General features: G+C 39.0%; 1 protein-coding gene across 2 annotated transcripts in view; it reads left to right on the forward strand.

Annotated features, from left to right (window-relative positions):
• Nucleotides 1-401: 401 nt before the first annotated feature.
• Nucleotides 402-22,540, forward strand: part of MRPL1 (mitochondrial ribosomal protein L1) — a 31,991-nt gene continuing 9,852 nt past the window's right edge. Inside the window, exons 1-7 of one of the 2 annotated variants that reach the window (XM_067557073.1) lie at nt 402-1,172; nt 2,108-2,216; nt 5,245-5,500; nt 6,527-6,610; nt 9,372-9,443; nt 10,436-10,547; nt 12,494-12,594. In XM_067557073.1, the coding sequence (XP_067413174.1) occupies nt 1,043-1,172; nt 2,108-2,216; nt 5,245-5,500; nt 6,527-6,610; nt 9,372-9,443; nt 10,436-10,547; nt 12,494-12,594 (864 nt within the window). In that variant the 5' untranslated portion in view covers nt 402-1,042. The remainder of the gene's footprint in view (nt 1,173-2,107; nt 2,217-5,244; nt 5,501-6,526; nt 6,611-9,371; nt 9,444-10,435; nt 10,548-12,493; nt 12,595-22,540) is intronic. The other variant, XM_067557074.1, reaches the window with a different exon arrangement.

The following is a 22,540-nucleotide window of genomic DNA, read 5'->3' on the forward strand; positions in this document are numbered from 1 at the left end:
CTGCCACTTGAGTGCCATACTCACTGTGCTAATTATAAGAAGGGGGCCTAATATGCTCATAATTTGTGTAACTTTCATTTTAAAATCAAACTCCTGTTAGTAGCCAGATCAGGGGAAATGAGCTTCTTGTTACCAAGAAGAAGTAGACTGTATCTGTAATACAAAATAATCCCCTAGGCAAGCAATTTTAAACAATCTTTATAATGGTGCCAGCCAACACACCTATACCATGAGAGTGCATAGAATATAATTTATTGTGTTTAAACAGCAACGTACAGCTCAGAACCAGCATACATCTCCTTAATGTGGTTATTCATATTAAAAGAGTAATGATGTGTCTAGGAGGTTGGGGCCCCATTTTTTGCCCATAGCATGGTTCTGTCCTTACAAGCAAGCCCATGGTGTTATATCAGCTCTGATGGAAAAGTGTAAGCCTGAGACTCCTCCAGGTCGACTAATCCCCACACTTGATGGCTGGGTTTCTCTATCTAGATAATTACATGATGCTGTGGTAATTGAACGCTACAGACACCAATGAATGTCTCCTCACAGAAGGAGGCCAGGAAAATCACCCCAGGTTTACAGCTGGCCACCAAGGCCCAGAGAGCTTAAACAACACCTCTAAGGGCTGGCACCCACGCAGGGCTTCTGGGGCCTGACCCTTGATCCTAAAGGACCCTTGATCTCCTGTGTCCCAATCCTAAAGTAGAGACTAGGGCAAGCCCAATATTTTTATTAATCAGAAAAACAACAGGATCCTGCTGTGAAGTGAGGGCTGGGGGCCAGGACTATCCTCTCTGTGCCCCTATCGGGGCAGTAGTCACCTCCCGCCCCTTCCACAAGCAGGAGCGAGACAGCTGGGGTCGCCAGGCCCAAGGCAGGGGATGCCACTGGGTGCAGCTCTCCCTTCGTTTTTAACCAGCCTAGCCAGGGCCCTCGGCAGCGGAAGGGGTGGGGTGATGTAATACCCGGAACCTTCCTCTCCGGCTCCGCGCGGCAGCGGGGTTCGTTTTGACCGTGACACGCGGTCGGGCTCAGCAACATGGCGGCGCCCGTGAGGTGCTGCCTGGGGAGAAGTGAGTGTGGGGGGCCGGCGCTGAGCGCGGCCTGGACCCGACCCCGGGGCCCGACGAGCAACGATCCCCTCCCCCCTTCTCTGTCCGTCCTTTCCGGTGATTCTGTCTGAAGCAGAAACCTCCCCCTCCCCCGCGGGGCTCCTGCCGGCCTCTCCCGGGTGTTCACGGGCGGCTCAGGCCGGGTCCCTCCCGTCTCTCCGGGGCTGTCCCATACGGGGGAGGTTACGTGACTTGCCTTAGGCTGGGCTGGTAGAGGGGGGCCGTTGTACCGCGTCACCCCCCATCCCTGTAACGGGGGTGAAGCGGGAAGGGAGGCACCGGGAGCGGAGCCGGCTCTCAGGGCTCCCCGCCCAGTCGGCGGCCCGCGCGCATCCCTACGCGTCATGGGGGGGGCCCGGGCCTGTGAATGTTCGTGGCTCAAGGAAAGCAGCGGGCCTGTCCGGCGGGCTCCGTGTTACTCCTGGCTGGGCTGACTTTCATTCACGTGTTAGGGGGTTTCTGCGGGGTGGGTGGAGGAGCTAATGGCCCTGAGACACCCAGCAATGGGTCTCCTGGGGGAACAGCCTGTCCAGGCAGATTCTGACACAGCTGCTGTGAGTGACTGCGGCGGACTGTGCTGTGCTGGGCTGTTCCCCTGTGGAGAAACAGCCTGGCTTCTCGCTCTGAACCGGCCAGTTGTATGCAGGGGATGTCAAAAGATAATGCATTTTGTCTTGTTTTAATGTGCAGTTGAGACTCCAGCAGCAAAATTCTGCTTCATCAGGTGGTGAGACTATGAAGATAGCTTTTAATATGAATCCTAAACTAGGGAGTCTCCCTCCAATGAGGGACAGCTGACAGGACTTACCCCAAGGTTTTATTGTGGATAGACAGACAAGGGAAATCTGTAAAAATAGCTTCACCAATAAGGCCAATAAACAAACAAACCCCCCCAAACCCAACACTACCCTTCTAACCTATGCAAAGTGATTCGAGTAACAGTAGTATGAACTTTAATTTTTTTTTTTTTTTTTTTTTTGTATTTTTAACAGTTCTGTCTCAGCGTCCCAGCTATATTTTCCCCAGGTTTGATCAACATACCTCAGTAGTTCCCTGCCTTGGAAACATACAGCTATCCAGTAGACCCTATGCTGCTGCAAAGTGAGTGCGTACTTCACTTCTAACGGGCTGTTTCTGTAGTTGTGGATTATACAAATGGCTTTTAAAATTCAGAAGCATTAATAATATTGTATCGTGAATATTGTAGTAAGTGGCTTTGTTGGACATATCACGGGTACAATTTACACTACTTTCTTTTCTAACATAGTATTAGTAGCCCTTTTGGAAGTGGCAACCTTTTGGTGAAACACTGTTACTGAAAAAGGATAACTGCTTTGCCATAGTCTCAAAATTTATTTTTTTATTTCACTTTTCTATATACTCACTTATGAATAGTAAAATAAATATAGCTGTTACAAAACAAAATAGGCCAATAAGAATCAGTCAATCCTATCAGTGGAACTGTTATCAAATGGAGGTTATCGGCAGGAAAGCTAGTCAATTTATAAAAATTAGTAGTTTTAAAAGATGCATCTGCTCCTGCTTCTCATGCCAGTTGGTATGGTTGTACAATCCCATTTTCCTATTTAAAAAAAAAAAAAATCCTATCTGTTATTGGGAAAGATCTACATAGAAAAGAGAGGAAGGAAACCATGCAGGTAGTGCAATGAAACTTGCTATATGCAAAATACTGACAAATGCTTCTAACTTCTGTCAGTTATAGTAATATTAGGTGTTACTTGAAACAATAGTAGGTGAAGTATAGTTTAAGTGGAAGTATGACTTTAAATTGACAGCGTAATATTAATGCTCATCCTTCTAGATTTATTTTTTCCTTTATATGCTCTTCACGTTCCCATTCTCAAAAGCCTTGAAAAATAGATAATGTCATAAAGATACTTGGGTTTGCCTGCTAACATGATGAGCAACATTCAAATGAATTTAGGAAGGGAAGACCATGAAATATATGCAATACTTGTATGAGTACATTTATAGCTTTGTAATTGCATAAATATCAGTTCTCTCAATTGCCTCTTTGCCAAGCCATTAAACTTTGGCTGATATGTGTATTTTGTAGACTTCAGTATTACTGTTGTTGTTATGTGGAAAGTGCTTAGATGGCCATCCTGTGATGGGTCACAGGATAAAGCTTTAAGATAGATATATGGTTGCTGTGGTAGTGGGTCTTCAGAGAGGTTGAAGGAGAGGTTATATAAATTATTTTAGTGTTTGCTGTGTGAGACATAAAGAATAGTGCATAACTTTTATTTTCTACAGTCTTAGATACATGCATCTTCTAGAAGAGCTTGGTATTCTGTTGTGTTTGAGAAACAGTATGTGATCCCCTGATTAGAGACTGTACCATAATGTATGAAAGAGCAGAATTGCAAATATTACCTTAACTTCAGTGTTTTGACTTTCAAATACATTCCTGTGCAACATTAATTTAGGTCTTTAATGCAGTAATTAAATGCACAGAGTATCAGGTGCAAAACACCTTGAGCATATTTATTCCCAGACACTTAGCATCTGATTTTCCAGAGTTGTTGAACAGCTACAACTCTCATTGACTTTGACAGGAATTGTAGTTACTCATCACCTTTAAAAATCAGTCCCTTTTAAAGATAGCAAGGAATTGCACAGGAGTGAACTGCTTTTTCCTGCTATGAGAAGATTCTGATTTCTGTTATGATCATATGACAATCCTTGATGATCCTACTTCAGCACTGCTCTGTGATGATAACCAAAGTCTCAGGTGAAAATAGACAAATTCTGTTCCTTAAAAAAAAAAAAGTTTAAAATTCAATAGATTATAGAGCCCAAAAGGTATTAAATATTTATTTGCAGAAACATAGCCAAACCTAGTGGATTCCTCTAAATGGTATTCTTAAAGGTAGAGAAAACTTATGGAAGGTGCAGGGAGCTAAAGGGAGGGTGATGGAGAGGACTGATCATTTCTGAAACACATTGGGTAAAAGATTGATTAGGTCTGCTTGGGTAGAAGTCTTAAAGGCTTCTACTGTACTAGTTGTAATGGACTACAATATTTTTCCCATATGCACAGAAGATGGGATTGTTCAGCTTGGAGCTGAATTAATTCTATCGTGCAGGAAATGAATAGAAACTATGCTTTGTAATCTTTGCCATTCACCTTGCCAGCTTCTGAATATTCTTAAAATATTCAAGGGGGAGAGAGTCCTACAGATCTGTCAGAAAATAGGGTTGCCAGGATAATGTTCCACTTTCTTTTTTTGAGAAGAAAATCTTGATGTTTTTGGAAGTGTTCTTTTGAACTTCTGAAAGCAGAACTCATCCTTTTTGCAATGCCTGAAAAGCCAAGTTGAGAGCTGGAATTTCAAATTTGTTGTTTTGCCATTAAATACAAATTAAGTGGTAACGTTAATGGAATGCAAATTGTGCACTAGTGCTGGCAGATCAGTGGTAAAGCCAATGCAGTTACCTAAATTAACCCTTAAGCCAAAGTCAAGGTATTTTGTTCTGATATTGATCTAGGAAGTCAGCCATTATCAGACCACCAATTCAGATTCCAAAACTATTAGTGCTCTTTTCATTAAATTGGCTGCACAAAAACAGATTTTAAAGCTTCTGATTTCTGAGAGGGCATTCTCTCAGGATGTCTGCCATGATGAAGTGGCAGCTATATTCCACAGGAAACTTGATGCCATTAAGAAAAGAACACTGTAATGTTTAATTCTTTAGGGATTTTTACTGAATTACTAAAGGAGATTAGTTTAGAGGGGTTATTATGATTTTTTTAACAGATGCTATGTTCTGATTAGTTAAATATTCAGTAAAATGACTAACAAATTTCATCTATGACTGTACTCCATAGTCAGTCACTAGGGAGTATAAGATCTATTGCTTTGTAGCCTTTGAGGGTCAGTTTAATTATTAATCTTTTAGTTCTGATTTGTCCTTCTATGTTTACAGTAAGTGGGGCAGGTGGGAAGTCCTGTGCAGTTTGATGGATTGACATTCCATGCGTTGACTTGGCCACACAAGACATTGGTTGAAACTGCATCACAATAATAAAACGCTCTTTTGTGTTCAAGTACATACTAAACATTAAGATTAATGGTCTTATATTTATCATTTTGGTTTGCGAAAGAACTGCAAAAAAAGGTTCAAAGGACTCCAAGCAGAAAACTTCTGAAGCAGAGACAATGAAAAAAAAGAACACTTACAGACGAAAGTTAGCAAGCAAGCCAGTGGATGATGTGTATTTAACATGGTTGTATAAAAGGCCAGTCTATGAGGCAGAGGTAGCCGTGGACATGCTGAGGAAGTTTCAGCAACTGGACTTCACTTTCCCAAAACAATATGTATATGTTAATATGACGCTGGATATGACACTAGAGAAGAAGGTATGTTGACAGTACCTACAGATTTGCAGTTGTGATATTTTAAGAAACAACCTTTCTTAATTGTAGGGGAAAGAAATGCAATATGTTGAAAAATCTTTCCTGTCGTCTTGCTCTGCTCATCCTCCAAACCTCTTTCACATTTGGTGACATGTTTATTCAGTTTTCTTTACTAGACGACACTGTGCTTTAGCAGAACTATATGTGATATCCTTCAAATTCAGGACCTAAAGATGATGTTCCCTTTAGTTATCAACTATTTCTGTTCTTCTAATGTTTTAAAGACTGCTGTGTAGTTAAGGTCGTATTCCAAGACACAACCATTATCAAAATAGGTTATCTCTGTTCATGTAGTCCCTTTAGGAGATTTGCATAGTTTAAACGTTGGCATCCGGTCATGGAAAAATCCTGTATATTCATTCTCTCTCTCTCTCTCTGTCTCTCCTCCCCATCCTTTCCTCCTCCCCCCTCTTGCTGAGGATGTGCTATATTGAACAGCAATCCAGGTATAATCCCCTACTGCTCCTGGGTGCACTCCTTACAGGAAGTAGAGTAGAGACAATAATTTTATTTTCCCTCCTGTTTTTATTTCTCTTCCTTCTGCCTTCAAGTCTGAATGTTGTCATTTCTATCCTGACAGCACCACAGGAAAAGCAGCATGTATAGGCACCTTCCTTGTTTTGAGAGAGTAATAAATTGAAGTAGAGGGACAAAAATACAGAAATGTGTAAAGTGTCAATTCATTCTATTCTCATATTTCAAGTAATGCATTTTAGACTATCCCATTGTCAAGTCAACAGCTTGCTTAATGTACTCAAACTAATCTATGGGTAGAACTTTCCTCTTTATTATTTGTAATTTTAGTAGTTCATAGTTATCTTATACATAAATGTTAGTGCTTAGTGGACCAGCTCCACACAAGTGGGAAATATATACCAACATTTTCTTATATAAAGTTCCAGTTAGGTTTCAGATGTCCTACAGTAGTTTTATGTTTGTACCAAGCACTCTTTTTTTTATATCTATTAGAAAAAAGTGGATCAGTTTGTGAGCACCATTCTTCTGCCATATCCTTTTGCAAACGAAATCAATAAAGTTTTGGTATTCACAGAGGTGAGTAAACGTGTTATTTAAAGGTCTTGAGTTTCAGATATTTTATGTATACAACAAATGTTTAGTACATGGTTCACTTTTGTATTTGTGTAGGACCTTTCATTCTGAAGGATCCCAAAGTGCTTTACAAGTTCCTTGGGCCAGGGACTACCTTGGCTGTGACTTGCTTAATAATTTAATACGATGTTCCCACTTTATTTTGTTTCCCCTGTCTTGTTTATGTCTGCTTGTCTGTTAGCAGAATATTCATAGAATCTTAAAGTTGGAAGAGACCTCAGGAGGTCATCTAGTCCAACCCCTTGCTCAAAGCATGACTAACCTCAGCTAACATATTCTAGTATTGTAAATTTAAAGACACTTTCTGTTGAATGGCAGTTGCTATCTCGGCAGTGAACGGTAGTGGAAGATCCATATGTTGTCAACTATAAAGTCCCTTTAGATGACTGCACAGTAGAAATTATCAGTGGAACCATTAACAATTCCCATCTGGTTATATTTAGACTTCCTTTTCACTAATCTTGTTCTAATATACTATAATCAAATGTGCTCACAATCCCACAGTACCTCCAGCATTTGTCTAATCTTCACTAATTTTTCCATGCAAGGAATTGGGTACCAAGAATGAAGAAACTCGTAATGGAGTTCTTGTAACTTAATGCAGGCTAAAATAAAGTGTTCTTTTGCCTAAATAGAATCCATTGCTGTCTTTCTCATTCTCCCCATTTGTTCATAAATATTTTTTATCTTAATTTCTTTAAATATTAATTTATATGGTACAAAGTTTAAGCCTCTATAGTTAGTTTATCTCAATACCAAATCTTCAATCTTTTAGTTGCCCTCCTTAAACCTTTCCTACTTTCCTTCAAGACTACCAAATGTCTGGCTTATGTACAGAATAGAAGAAAATAATTTGGAATAAATCTTTTATAGAATGTCTGCTGATACATTTCATTTAAAATACTTAAATGCCGATGAAAGGTCCTGCATTAATAGCCCTAAGTATCACAAATCTTCACGCATCCACAGAATAGGTACAGCACAAGCATTGGCAGAATCTATGCTTCAGTATGATAGCAGCCATTTTTTTTTCAGGAATAAAATGAGCTAAAACAAAAATGGACCAAAATTTAAACCAAATATTTTGCGTCATGTCCTGGACCTTTTTAGTGTAACTGTAGAAAATCACCAAAAGGAGGAAATTTAATCAAATGTGAGAGCCCTGCTACCACTTCTGGAGAGTTCAGCTCCAGAGACTGAAAGTGAGAGACTTCCAGCTGACTTTAATAGTTTTAACAGGATATAAGTAAAAGGCAATCTCTCAAGCAACCATATCACAGACAATTTAAGGTGTAAGGATAATGATCAACAGCATGAAATGCATTCAGAAAATAGTAGGAAACCACGCACAAACTTGAGTTCAAGTGTTTTATATTCACAGTGGCTTGCAACAGCATTCTACCCACAAGTTCTACCTAGTGTAGATTGCAAAGGTAGCCCAAAGCAGAACGCAGTAGAGTAATCTAATATCAAATGACAGAGACATGAATCATAGCCTCTACTAGAAAAGAATACCTGCAGCCTCCTGGCCATCTATAGATAATGAAAGGCACAAGAGGCCAGCATTGCTAACTGGGAGTCCAGGGGCTGTGATGATTCCGATAGGAACTCTAGTATATGAGCATTTTATTAAAAGGTGGATATCGAATGCATCCTTATTAGGTTATTCTGGTTATTCATGCCATTAATTTCTGACTCTTCTAACAAGAAACACTTCCACTTTTCATCCAGTTTGCTTTCATCAAGATCTCTGTCTAAGTCAGACACTAGGAAAGAAATGATTTTGTAGAATCAGAGTTATATGGAAAATGTAGAACTGTGTATCACCTGCAGATTGATGATACTGCAGCTCGGGCACTTCTCTTACATTGTACCAAATGCATCGTGGATAAGAGTGTGACAGGATGCATATGAGGGCCCCTTGGAGAGGACAAGTAGTTCCCCAGACTCTACCCTCCAGACCACTCCAAGAAGAAGTGTGAAGCTATGTAATTTATTATTTTATAAAAACTAAACATGACTTTATAATAACTCATAAGCAAGCCATGAATAACTCATCAGTGGTGTTAAAAGCTGTTGACCAATCCAGAATCACTAGATGATATTGATGGATTTCTGAAAATAAGCTAATTGGGATCACGTTTAGAGAATGATGAGTAATTTCCAAACATCTTTTCAAGTAAAGGTCTCATCTGTATAATGGCAGCTTGCTCACCTTGAAGAAGTCTTTAACAATCATCTTCACTAGTGCACTGAACATTTTTCCATTTTTTTAAAAAAGGCTAAGACTCCATCTAATAGATGGCTGGTTGCTTCATCCTGATCATGGCGAAAGAAAGCAAGAAACTGAATGAAAATCACCCAGCAAAAATTAATATGCTATAACACTGTTTTCTAGATATGGTGAAATCATGCAAAGATTTTGTTGCCACTCCTTCCTGGGACCTGATTACGTTTGTGAATTAGAGAGAGAGAGAGATTCCATTGAAGATCCCCAGAGCCACCTATCTCTCAAATTCACTAGTTTTTTTAACAGTTGTCCCCATCTGATCGTTTCATGCTTTAATTCATAAGTGAGTTAATTCATAAGTTCATCCAGGATATATGGCTATGTTGGCTAAATCATTCTTCTGTTGATGATGTTGAAGTATAACAAAATGGTTGATAGTGCATAGGTTATATCTGGGTTATTGTTTTCTAACAGAATGCAGAAGAAATTAAAATAGCAGAAGAAAATGGAGCTGCTTTTGTAGGAGGGACTGAATTAATGGAAAAGGTAATTTTTTGGTATCAGTACATTTTACTTTTCACTTTACTCTTTTACACTTCACTTCACTTTTACACTTTACTCTCAAGGCTGGGAAGCTTTATAATTGTAAGTTTTAATGGTCTAAACTGAGAGGTGGCACAATGGTGTTTAAACTCATGCCAGTTTATGGCTACATAAGTAGATGTTAACACATGAGGGAGAATTGGGTTGTTAGAAGAAAAGTAACTAATGAGAATACGTTATAAGATGTAAAATAAAACAGGTATGCCTTACTTTACCTTATTGGTTGCTTTAAAGCAGTGGTTTTCAACCTTTTTTCACTTTCAGACCCCTAAAAAATTTCAAATGGAGGCTCAGATCCTTTGGAAATCTTAAACATAGGCCACGGATCCCCAGGGGTCCACGAACCACAGGTTGAAAACCAGTGTTCTGTGGTAACGACAACCTTTCGCAGGTCCTTTAGACATAGTCTTCGGACTCCCAGGAGTTTTTGGACCACAGGTTGAAAATCACTCCTTTAAAGGAAGTTTGCTGGGAGTTTTTCTTTAGCCTGTTCTCGCAGTAAAAATAAAGCCTATTTTATTTTTAACAATTTTTAAAAAGTACTTATAGAATGTAATCTTCCATTGCTCTCTAAAGCTTGCAAAAAGTGTATTTAGACCTTAGTTTTACGTTCTCCTGTGGCTGGCTTTAAGAATTTGATCTTTCTAAAAACTACACAGGGGTTCCATGAACTCTTTAAAGCAGGGACTTAGTCTTCCTTTGTACAGAGCCTAGCACACTTTGGCACTGCTACAATATTAAGAACATAATGTAAGCAATGCCAAAATGTTTAAAGTCTGATGACCAAGAGACAGAAGGCTTTTCCTTTCCTGATATTTAAAAAAAAAACAATTTCTGACCAATTTATCTCAAATAAATATTGCTTGCATTTTTAAATATATTTACATCTTTGTATATTGACTTTCACATAATTATTCCAGCTTTTTTAATTTCAGATTTTGGATGATGAAATCGAGGCTGATTTTTACATAGCTGTTCCTGAAATAATAGTAAAGCTGTTGCCTTTAAAAAGCAAACTAAGAAAAAAATTTCCAAAAGCTAACAGAAGTAAGGTGTTTTCATTACATTATTTTACATGTTCATTAAATATTTAATTACATTAATGTATTAATATTAAATATTAAGCACTTGAGCAGGAGCTTTCTCTTGAAGCAATTTAATCAGCCTGTTCATTTAGGAAATGAAGCTGTGTAAAATGCATATATGGAATGAAGTCTTTACTGACTGGTGAGAAGAACTTTACTCTGTTCGATTCTGATTCGAGACAAATATGATCTTTGAAAAATCTGGTACTGTGAGCCAGTTCTTCAGTTTAAATGAACTTGAGTTTGGAGTCAAGTCCTATATGGGTAAACTTATGGGAACTGTGCATATGCAAGAAACCACTTACACAAAGAGATCAGTTTAGAGCAGTGGTTCTTAACCTTTCCAAACTACTGTACCCCTGAAGCCTGAGTCCCACCCCCACGGGGCTGAGGCATGTAACTTAGTTTCATGGCGCCCCTGTGGCTCCAGGCAATTACCTTTCTTGCCACCCCCAATACCAGCTCTGCACTTGCGACCCCTCTAAAACTCCGGGTTAAGAAACACTGGTTTAGAGAGAAGTACACTCAAAGTCACAAATACTTTGAAACTCACACATTGCAGAGAACTGAAATATGGTTATAATAAACTACTGCTTATAGCTAAGTTCTGTGGGGGCAAATGATTTCACTAAAACATTGTTTAAAAATGTGTGTGAATTTTGTGTAGTCACTTGCAACACAACTTACCAGTTATTTGTATGTGTTGGCCACTTTTTAGCCACATTTGAATAGCATTTGTCTTTAACCTATTTCTTTTTCACAATTATTTTCTTCATATGTATGGCTTGTTTCTTCATGATGCTATAAATATTCCCTCTCGGTATCAGATCTCCCACAACAACAAACGCTATTCTCTAAAATGTCTTTCTCTACTCATTGACCTTCCTTTGTTTCCAAATTATCGTAATGTGTTATTTCTAACATGATCCAAATTAAAATCCTGCTGCTGTTCAAACACTGGGGTTTTTTTCTTAACACTATTAAGCACTGAGAATTTCAATCAAGATCTCTTCCTCATCTTTTAACGTTTTCTTCCCTCCCCAGCTGTCTGCACAATGTATTTACAAGCAAGCAGACAGTGTCTGTGCTCTTTAAACATGTGGAGTAAACTACTAACCTCTCAAAAATATTGTAACAGACTTTGTCAGATGCGTATTAGAACACATGAAGTTTATATTGTGCCCTTAAGAGATTATTCAGTTCCTAGTTCAGCAACACCTGATTTCTGCTACAGCCAATAAAAAAGTGGGTAAAATAGTTTACATTTCAGGCAAGCGTGTGACATTATAAGCCAAACAAGTACGTGCAGCTGAGCTAACTGTTTTTTCGCATTTTGCTACTAATGGGAATGGTTGTAACCATCTTGGCTGAATTGTATAAGATGTCTAATACTGCAGTTTACAAACTATATTTTAATGATCTTGTGATATTTTAAAAATATCACAATTTGGCTTGCTTTTTCTGTTTACTTATTTAATTTCACTTTGGAAATATATTTTCCAAACCAGATGTCTGGTATAATTAGGCTGTGTTGCAAGAGACTTCATGTTTATAAAGCTTTTCATCTTGAATGATCTTAATATATTTCTCACAGATAAAATGCATCATATAAAGAATTTCTCACAGATAAAATGCATCATATTAAAGAACTAACTGATGGTTAAAAGTATATAGACTCCTAAAACAACTCAGTCTAACTTATGGACGTAAATGTATAGAATGTGTCCAGTGGGGGTCCTGCCCTCAGGATCTTGCAGGTGTGGTTCCAGATGACTGTACTAGATGTCAAGGAGAATGCTGGGTTTCTTGTCTTGATTACCTTCAGAGGAAACACTTCTCTCTCATTTTGGTTGTACTAGATGTAGGGTTGCGAATACTTTTTTTGAAACTTTTTGGTTTTCAAATTAGATTCTGTGGGCCGTGACATTCCCAAAATGCTGGAACTCTTTAAAGCAGGCCATGAGTATATGGTAGAGGAGGAGAATCTTATCCGGACAAGAATAGCAACGGTATGTTTGACAAATAATTTTCAGCAAATAATTCATTCACTTTCCTTTGTTATTCAGAGCAGTAGCTAATAATTTACTGAAAGATATACAGTATTCCTTTGGTAACCTGCATGTTTTTTAGCTTTTTAGGAATGTTGTTCACTGGCCAATTAACTAAATAGTGTATTACATTGTTCTACTGAATAATTTAAGTTAGAGCAGTTCCTGTAAATCATTAAACCTCTGCTAAGATAAGAGTTTTTCTATTTAAAAAATTAGGAAAGCAAGCTGTGCCTAGCACACCGAGAAATGAAAGCTGTCAGAAATAGCCCTGTGATACATGGCAAATTGCCACCATATTGTAATGGACAATAATGCTAAACAAAGCATTTGGTTCCAGACAGATTCTTTGGGAACTGTGTTTAACACTAATGCTTCGGTACTAGTGCCAGTGAAGATTTTGCACTTGAACTTTTTCAGTTCCACTACAGTAGAACAAGCTTATAATCATTCACATGTTGACTTTCTGGTTCACTCATCCTTTTGCTTTTTCTTAGTTTTAATCTACAGGATGTATTCTGTTGGTGTAAAAATGTTCTGCCTATTTGCAGCGGCAGATCCAGAAGTACTTGCTGCATGTACCTTAATAAGTAGTATAGGCTTCTTATTGCATTTAAAGTCCTATCTATATGACCACATTTTAAAAAATATTTTTATTTTTGGATAGTATCTGCCACATTGTATAGTGCATCTGTACATTGAATACTGTGTGGGTTTTTAACCTGATTTCTCTCACTATAGTGTGTTGTAATCTTCCATATTTTCCTCTCCCTTTTCAATGTTCCTCTCCTGATCTGTTTGTCTGTTATCTTTCCTGCTTTGGGTTCTGTGTTTCTGTTTTATGCTTGTTTTCTCTCCTTAAGATTCTCTCTTTCTTCCCTCACCCCATTTTGTTTGTTTCTTTCCCCTTAGCTGTCTGTCCTGTCTGACTCTGCTTTGCTTTGTGTACTGATGCCAGCAAAATGAAATTTGAAACTGAAATTCCATGAAGATTTTCCTCATGAGACATATTGTACATTTTACAGAAGTTGAAAATTTCCCTTATGGTAAACAGGGTTTTCTAAAATCTTAGGTTAATGCTCAGAACAGTGTACCACATCTTGTATAAAGTATGAGTCAGGTTGTCCCCTTCTCCAGAGGAACTCTCAAAGAGGGGTCAGTGACATGGGAAACTTACTTATATTGTAGTGGTGCATAGCAACCCTGATTAGAACCTCATTGTGCTAGGTACTGTACAAACACACAACAAAAAGATGAGCCAAAGAACTTACAATCTAAATACAAGACCAGAGACAACAGGTGGATACAGAAGACAGACTGGGGAAAGACAAGGTAACAGTGAGATAATTGAAAACTGTGAGGAATTTGGGACTCTAGGTGTTTGTAGGGAACAGAGTCCTCCCCAATCCCTATGGATCCTTAGGAAAGGGTGAACTCCAATATACGGAGATCTCCACACGACTCATTGTTTGGCCTCTCTTCTTTGACACACAATTGCTGCAGAGCTCCTTTATGAGCCTTGCCACTATTGACTGGGTTCCCATGAGGCTGCTAAGCAGCAGCTGTTGAGGGGATCCAAAAGCAATTCATGAAACTCCAAACCTAAGTAACTCTCACCCAGACTTCTGTGTGGAAGTCCAAACAATCAGCAGGAGACTGTGATTGGTGCCCAGGCCTCTGCTCTCCGTACCCTGAAATCCCACAGAACTTCTTCCATATCCAGCTCCAGGAGAGGGTCCATTAGTTGAATGCTGGGAAAGAGACAGTGCTGTGGAAGTTGCATCTCCCCTGTAAAAAGGATGTCAAGATTTAGGACACTGCGTCGAGATTCAGGGCTCTTCTCCTGAATCCTCCTATTCTCAGGTGCTAGAATCCTGCTTAAAGAAGGGTACGTTCTGCTGACTCGCCCTGTGTAACACAGACCCTTAATAGAGCAGCACTGAGGTCTTGTCTATGCTAGGCTTTTTTTCTGAAAACATATTCCAGTGTTGCTTATGCTAGTGCAGCTCCACTGGTGGGAAAGCTAGTTCAGACAAGACTCTGGAAGCTTGCTGGCAATTTTACCATCATGTCATAAATATTTGCTCATTACTAAATAAAGAACTGTTAAATTTAAATCTTCTGAGTGATAACATAATTACAAACTGCAGCAAAGGGTAGAGCTGCATTGCCGTACTCACACGTAATACCAACACAATACTTCCAGGCCACCTTTCAGCTAAGGTGTCCTTTCTCAAACAAAGTATAAAACATTTGTTGCAGTGTTACTATCTTAAATTTGCCATCAATCTGTTCTGATCTATGATTTGGTGTCACGCCTCTCTCCCACACAAATCAACAGTTGTGATGTTGTCCAATCTAATAAATAATTGATATGTTTGAGAGAAGCCAGAGAAGTGATGACACCTGTATTCAGTTAGTAAAATCTAGAGCAGAGGTCCCCAAACTATGGCCCATGGGCCGACATATTTTGACCAGCCCGCTGAGTCCAGAGGCATTACAATTATGTGCAGCCCTTCATAACATAACTCAGGGGTCGGCAACCTTTCACAAGTGGCGTGCCAAGTCTTCATGCCCCCCTCCTGGCCCTGCCCTTTCTCCTTGGCCCCACCCCTCTCCCACGTGACATGGGCCCAGCACCCTGGCCAGGAGCTGTTCCTGGCCCCCAGCAGCACCATGTGGTGGCTGCTCCCCTCTCCCAGCCCCGCCCCTTCCCTCTCCCTTACATTGAATTTCCTTCTTGTATTGAATTGTTAGCTTTACTAGGAAGTGCTTACCAACAGAGTAAAATGCATAACATTCCCCTTTCTCCAAAGCTGAGTTTGCTGCATTCACAAAATTCTCAGCCTTTCTGACCTAGTGAATGAGACAAGGAACTTAACTCGGGTCTCCCTTCATCCATGGAAAGAACTGCCAGAGAGTTGTCTTGGATAGGGGGCCAGTTTCTGTACAGTATATTTTGCAAGAGTTTAATTTTCTTGAAACAGAATGTTATAAATGGCCTGTCCCAAAGAATGGATGTATTATAAACAGCATCATTTTCATTGATGTGATTAAAGATCTTATTGCTGTTTTCATTACAGATTTCTGGTTTCATTGGTTTATAACTAAACTGTGAAAATTTGAATAAAAATGAATACAAATAAAAAATAAAAGTGTAAATGACATCAGTTATAAAAGCCAACATATAAAAGGAAATACAGAGTTAAGTTCGAAAACCTGAGATCCCTGCTTCCACTTCAAACACATACCATTTTTTTTCCCTTCCACAATAACGTGACTTAAGGCCAGAAATGATAGTGCTCTTTTATTAATCTAGTAGCTATTTTGTTTTATGAGCTTGTAAAAACCTAGCCGTTGCATTTTATGAGTGTTGGTAAGACAAGTCCAGGTTTATTTTGTTATGTTGTATTGTCTTTGGTAAGACATGAAAAGAATAGACTTAACAATGAATTTTAGTACCTGGTTGAGCGGTTCTTTCTTTCAGGTCTCAAATATAAGAGCTTGTCTTCAAATGGAATTCTATGTGTAGACAAGCCCCAAATGAGAGAAACAGTGAGCCTTTTAAAATTATTTAACTTCAGTGGGAGGTGAAGGCACTAGCATTTTACAGTATTAGGCCCTTGCTATATGTCTTATTCTTAAAGGAGTTTTGAGCTAGAACTCTTGACTGCATTTATCAGACTAAAGTTTAATTACTCTCTCATGAAAAAAAACAATGATGTCTCTCACATAGTGCCAAAAGGCTTAAATGTGGGTTAAAATAAGTAAACTAGTACAGATGGTTACTCTGAAAGCAAAGTTAAATTATATGATGAAATTAAAATGCCTGCAGTCTTTTGAGCATGTTGAAGCAAGGAAGAACCAAAATGAAATTGAATTAAATGTGTTAGAATATTGATGCATCACAATAAAGGCCTGTGTACTCTAGCAAACTTTCTAACCACAATTCATCACTGTGTGGTAGCAACAATAGACGCTATAGTGTAAATAGAACTCAGAATAATCCTGTTTGGCATAATAATCATATTCTGAGTGATTAAAAATACTTGAGTACTTAGTGTTTATACAGAATCATAGGACTGGAGGGGACCTGGAGAGATCATCTAGTTCAGTCCCCTGCACCTATGGCAGGACATGACTGCTTCCATCATTGCTCTCATGGTATAGTTGCACTGAGAGTGAATTACAGCTACAGTGTTGGCTAGCTTAAATGTAGATGGAGGCTTCCACTGGGAAAACTGTTGTTACATTGGCTGAGCAAGTGGCTGGAAGTGGGCTATACAGTCTATACTTTGTCTAAGGCTACAAAACTACGAATGCCATTGTGGCACAAAACACCCAGAGTAAGGCTAGCTATTGCTTTAAATTACTTGTAAAGGGCCAAATTGTCCCCCATGTGGGGGGAAATCAGATAGAAGGTAAGAAACTCAGTTTCCGCACATCATTGCCATTAGGTTTGTGGAGAGCAGTATTTAGCCCCAGTGAAATAGGTAGTATATCTAACCCTTTGGGGTGACCCGTGGAGGAACAGAACCTTGGAAATGATTCCCGCCTTCCTCTAACACTTGCATGACAGTCTGGCTTCTGCAGAATCCATGTTCCTGTATGCTACTACAGGCTGCTGCTTTTGACCCTCCTTTTCCTCCCATCTTCCTAAAGGGTGGTTCAGATCCTTGAGGAATACAGAAAATAGTATTACACTGACTAGAGTAGTCAGCATGACTAGAGGGGTTTTGGGCTCAGGGAAAAGAGAGACAATGTTCCACTCCAAACCCCTAATGGGTTTGCTGGATCTGAATCCCCTTCACTTTTGGAAGTGGAGGGGCTGTTCAAGTGGAGGGGCTGTAATTGAACTGACCTTGTGAATTAACTATGAAAAGTAAGATGATAGCTATGTCTTAAACGTTTGGGGGGGGAGGAGGAATCAATCCACTCTGGTTGGGTTGTATCATTTAATTTAGCACCAAAGAGGACTGGGCTCTACATATGCATATAGCAACATATCACTGTGTGTTCCTAAAAGCACCCCGTATTTACCAACCACATCCTCCACAAACTACATCAGAACCTGTAAAATTGTGACATAAATTAACTAAATAGGATTAGAGAGTCGGGGGTGTTTTTGTTGTTTTGCTTGTGGATCACTGACAAGACAGTTTATTGTAGCTTCTTTGGATAGGAAACCTCAAAATGGATATTTGTAGGAGGGATGTCAGTTTTATTATCTAACGAAAGACTTTGTTGAGGGAGTGTTTAATAAATGAAACAAATTAGCAAATTTTCACTCAGTGCAAGAAAGCTGAAGGAAATACACTTTTTTTGCTGTAGGTTTTACCAATCAGAAGTCTTGCAAGCATTTAAGTTTGTAAAATAAATTTGAAGTGAAGATACAGTGTTTCATGTTGAATTATATAGTATGCACATCCAAACTTTTCCTCCCCAAGGACACTTGGAAAACCTGTTTGCTAACAAAGCACTAAAATTGGAATGCATTCATGAAGTGCTATAGACTTTGAAGCAGTTGCAAAACTGTTTGTTTTCCTCATGTCCCATTAAAATCAGAAGGTACTTCCCTCAGCCGTAATGTAAAACAAATGCATTTTTATGTACTCTGTTATGCCTCTGTAAACTGTAAGCTCTTCTGCGTGTCGAAAAATTCTGCCTTCTTTATTAGAGAAGGTGTTTTCTATAAAACATTTTATGTGATTTATAGAAGAGGTATGTAGAAAGGTATGCTATTTAAGAGAATGTAAAATGTTGGAGAATGTAAAATCACTTGCCTGTCTTGTGGAGTACGTTGCTAATCCCCTTGGTAATAATCTTTTACACATTAGGAGATTGGTTTAAAAAAAAAAAAAAGGCAAATAGACATACAGGCTTAAATTCTCAAAAGTGACTCATGATTTTTGGGTTCCCAATTTGAGACTCCTTTAAGGTCCTGATATTCAGAAAGTGCTAACCACCTATCCCCTGAAAAATCAGGCCCCTTTAAGGTGTCTCAAATTAAGCATCCAAAATTCACTAGTTACTTCTGAAAAATTATATCTACATAATTGTATCATGTATAAAATGTGTTTCAGATGAGACCCAAGTGTCAAACACAACAGAATATTGCATCAGGGGAGCGTGCAATATCAATAGGAAAATAGCATATGACTCTGATGATTATATTCCCTTATGAGTTGGAACAGCAATTTAGTAATAAGAAAAATGAAGAGGATTTGAGACAATGGTTAGACAGTCTACCTTAATAAAGTATCCTAACACATATTAATTTTATAACATGGGGTGCATTAACTCCTTTTTCTTAACCTACTATGGATTTTAATTCTGCACTTTAATTTTTTGTAGTTTTTTTTAAATAAACCTATTAAAAAAAAATCTGCACTGTGTCAAACTGGACAGACGTAACATTTGACTTCTCAAAAGTGCCACTCTTGTGATGTCTAAATGTGCAGTTTCAATACATCCAATTTTTTTTTGTTGGCTGCCCTCACGTAGAAAAGCTGGTATTAATAGCATGCCTACTCTGTTATAATAGGGAGGTGTCTTGACTGCTGTTAGGTACTCAATGTGCAGGCATGGATGTGTCATTGGAGAGAGGATTGATAAATTCAGAGACTTACAAGGTTAGAAAGTATGTGCATGATGTAAGTGCCATCCTCCAACCTTTTACATTAGCACAGCTATTGTGACTGTATAATAACATTTAGTATCGTTCAGCTGCAAAATAAAGTAAACACATAGCTGTGTGTGTACATTATTATGTGCAGGAACTGTGCTTAATTTATTTTAGGTCGCCCTTGAACACTGCACAAATCTATTATAAAGCTGGCCACTTGCCTTTTTTAACTCCAGTTTGTTACAGAATTATGCAGACAAATCAGGAAATGAGTGACGGGAAAAATGGTACAGATGACATAATTAAATGCATTTCAAACTTTCTGCTTTGGGCGTACTTTAATTTAATAAATCAGGTGGTTTTCTTGGTATGTCAAATCTTGCTAATATTTGTATACATAGTAAAAACAAACATATAAACAATTACTCTATTTTTAGTGAATTTATTGATATTTCATTGTCTGCTTTTTCCATGAGCTTTTATGATCTAAGTCTCAGCTCATCAAACCTAAATCTGTTCTCTGTGCTCATCTTCCTTGCATGACAAAATAGGGAAAATTTGAAGTGGTGCTCCTATTTTCTTGGCCATTTCAGAATCAAGGACAAAGCCTTCCCTAATAATCTTCACAATATTTATTTCTATGGACTTGGTTGGGTCCTCTATCCTCTCTGGTATCTCTCATCTCATTCTATATTTGCTCCTTCTTCCTCTGAGTCTTTCAAATATCGGACTCCTCTCTTTGTTCAACCATGTCTTTCTACAGTATGTGGTGTCTATTCTTCCATGCTGTCACAACCATCTGGAGCAACTTCACTGTGCCTAATTGACTTCTTGACTCATTTCCAATCTTATCCTTCCTGGCCTATGACTCCTCACCCTCTTTCTGATGAAACAATCAAATCCTTTTTCTTAGAGCCTTCTCTTTTCTCCATGCTTAATAATTCTGACACCTGGCTGTTGCATCCCACCATACCCCTACAATATCCTCGAAGCTATATGTATGATGTATTTGAATAGTCTTCTGGTTAAGTCCATATAATGCAAATTCAGTGATTCACTTGTTGATGCAGTTGTATGAACGACATAAACTGTTTTAACTAATATTTCAAGCTTGTGATGTAATAGACAAGGCACCTTTTTATACATTTCCTATTTGCATATCTGGAAAGTGAATTAATTTTGAAAACAAATTTGAGATTAAAATATTAAATTAATTATGCTTTCATGTACAGTGTTTTAGATCCTCTGGTACTTGGTTGGATATTCATTTTATGACTGATAAGTTTTGAAAATAAAATTGTCTGCCCCCATGATGCAAGTAATTAATGAATTTGGACACATGAGAGGCTTATCTGCACCAGCTGGGGAGATTGTGTGATGCACTTTTCTAGGGAATAATGCTAAAAAGTAATAAATCAATGTCCCTGGCATGTGCAGACAGTGTATACACGTACTATGCTAAACATCAGTATAGTACTGAGTATTCTTTTAGATTAACCTAAATACTAACCTATTGGATAGTATAGCCCCTATCTAATCTGTACTATAGTTTTGTAAACTATAGCACAGTTAGGCTTTTTCTACTGGTGGTCTACTGATGCGGGATACTGATGCATCTTAAGCAAGAATCAGTAAAATATGGTTTTATTAAGGGTTTGTGTCGATGGACAAAAAAGGTGTTAACACAATCTAAAAAAACCCCATTGAGATTCAGGATGATTTATTTGAAGCTGTCTCAACTGGCAGTGTCATAACGTACCCTTCAAGAGTGCGTCAATATGTTAGCTTGCACTTTAACAGAGCATTTCAGTCTTATTGAGCTAACACAATTGAAAAACAAGACAGGTCCTAGAATTAATCTTGGTTCATCAGCTATAGTAACGAGGCTCTAAGAGTTATTATTACCAGAAATTGCTGGATTTGTTAATCAGATAGATTCATAGAATATTAGAGTTTGGAAGGGACCTCAGGAGGTCATCTAGTCCAACCACCTGATCAAAGCAGGAACAACCTCAGTTAAATCATCCCGGCCAGGGCTTTGTCAAGCCGCAGCTTAAAAACCTCTAAAGATGGAGATTCCACCACCTCCCTAGGTAACCCATTCCAGTGCTTCACCACCCTCCTACTGAAAAACGTTTTCCTAATATCCAACCTAGACCTCCCCCACTGCAACCTGAGACCATTGCTCCTTGTTCTGTCCTCTACCACCATTGAGAACAGCCTAGCTCCATCCTCCCTGGAACCCCCTTTCAGGTAGTTAAAGGCTGCTATCAAATCCCCCCTCATTCTTCTCTTTTGCAGACCAAACAAGCCTAGTTTCCTCAATCTCCCCTCATAAGTTTTGTGCTTCAGCCCCCTAATCATTTTTGTTGCCCTCCGCTGGACTCTCTCCAACTTATCTTTTTTGTAGTGGGGGGCCCAGAACTGGACATAATACACCAAATGCGGCCTCACCAATGCCAAATAGAGGGGAATAATCACGTCCTTCGATCTGCTGGCAATGCTCCTACTAATGCTGCCCAATATGCTATTAGCCTTCTTGGCAAACAGGGCACACTGCTGACTCATGTTTAGCTTCTTATCCGCTATAACCCCCAGGTCCTTTTCTGCAGAACTGCTGCCTAGCTCATCGGTCCCCAGTCTGTATGGGACTCTTCCATCCTAAGAGTAGGACTCTGCACTTGTCCTTGTTGAACCTCATCAGATTTCCTGTGGCCCAATCCTCCAATTTGTCTAGGTCCCGCTGTATCCTATCCCTACCTTCCAGGGTATCTACCACTCCCCCTAGCTTAGTGTCATCTGCAAACTTGCTGAGGGTGCAATCTACCCCATCCTCCAGATCATTAATGAAGATGTTGAACAAAACTGGCCCCAGGACCCACCTGTGAGGCACTCCGCTTGTTACCAGCTGCCAACTAGACATGGAGCCATTGATCACTACCCGTTGAGCCCGATGATCTAGCCAGCTCTCTATCCACTTTATAATCCATTCATCCAACCCATACTTCTTTAACTTGCTGATAAGAATATTGTGGGAGACTGTGTCAAAAGTTTTGCTAAAGTCCACCGCTTTCCCTACATCCACAGAACCAGTCACCTCTTCATAGAAGGCAATCAGGTTGGTCAGGCATGACTTGCCCTTGGTGAATCCATGTTGACTGTTCCTGATCACCTTCCTCTCCTCCAAGTACCTTAATTTGTATCATATATAGTATCTGTAGCTACCACAGTTCTCTAATGTTTTTGTGGAGGAAAACATGAGGTTTTGCTTAGTTTCTCAGC

Source organism: Emydura macquarii, unplaced genomic scaffold (genome assembly GCF_026122565.2).
Source record: "Emydura macquarii macquarii isolate MOO-44397 ecotype Brisbane River unplaced genomic scaffold, CSIRO-AGI_Emac_v2 contig_1790, whole genome shotgun sequence".
Taxonomy (NCBI): domain Eukaryota; kingdom Metazoa; phylum Chordata; order Testudines; family Chelidae; genus Emydura; species Emydura macquarii.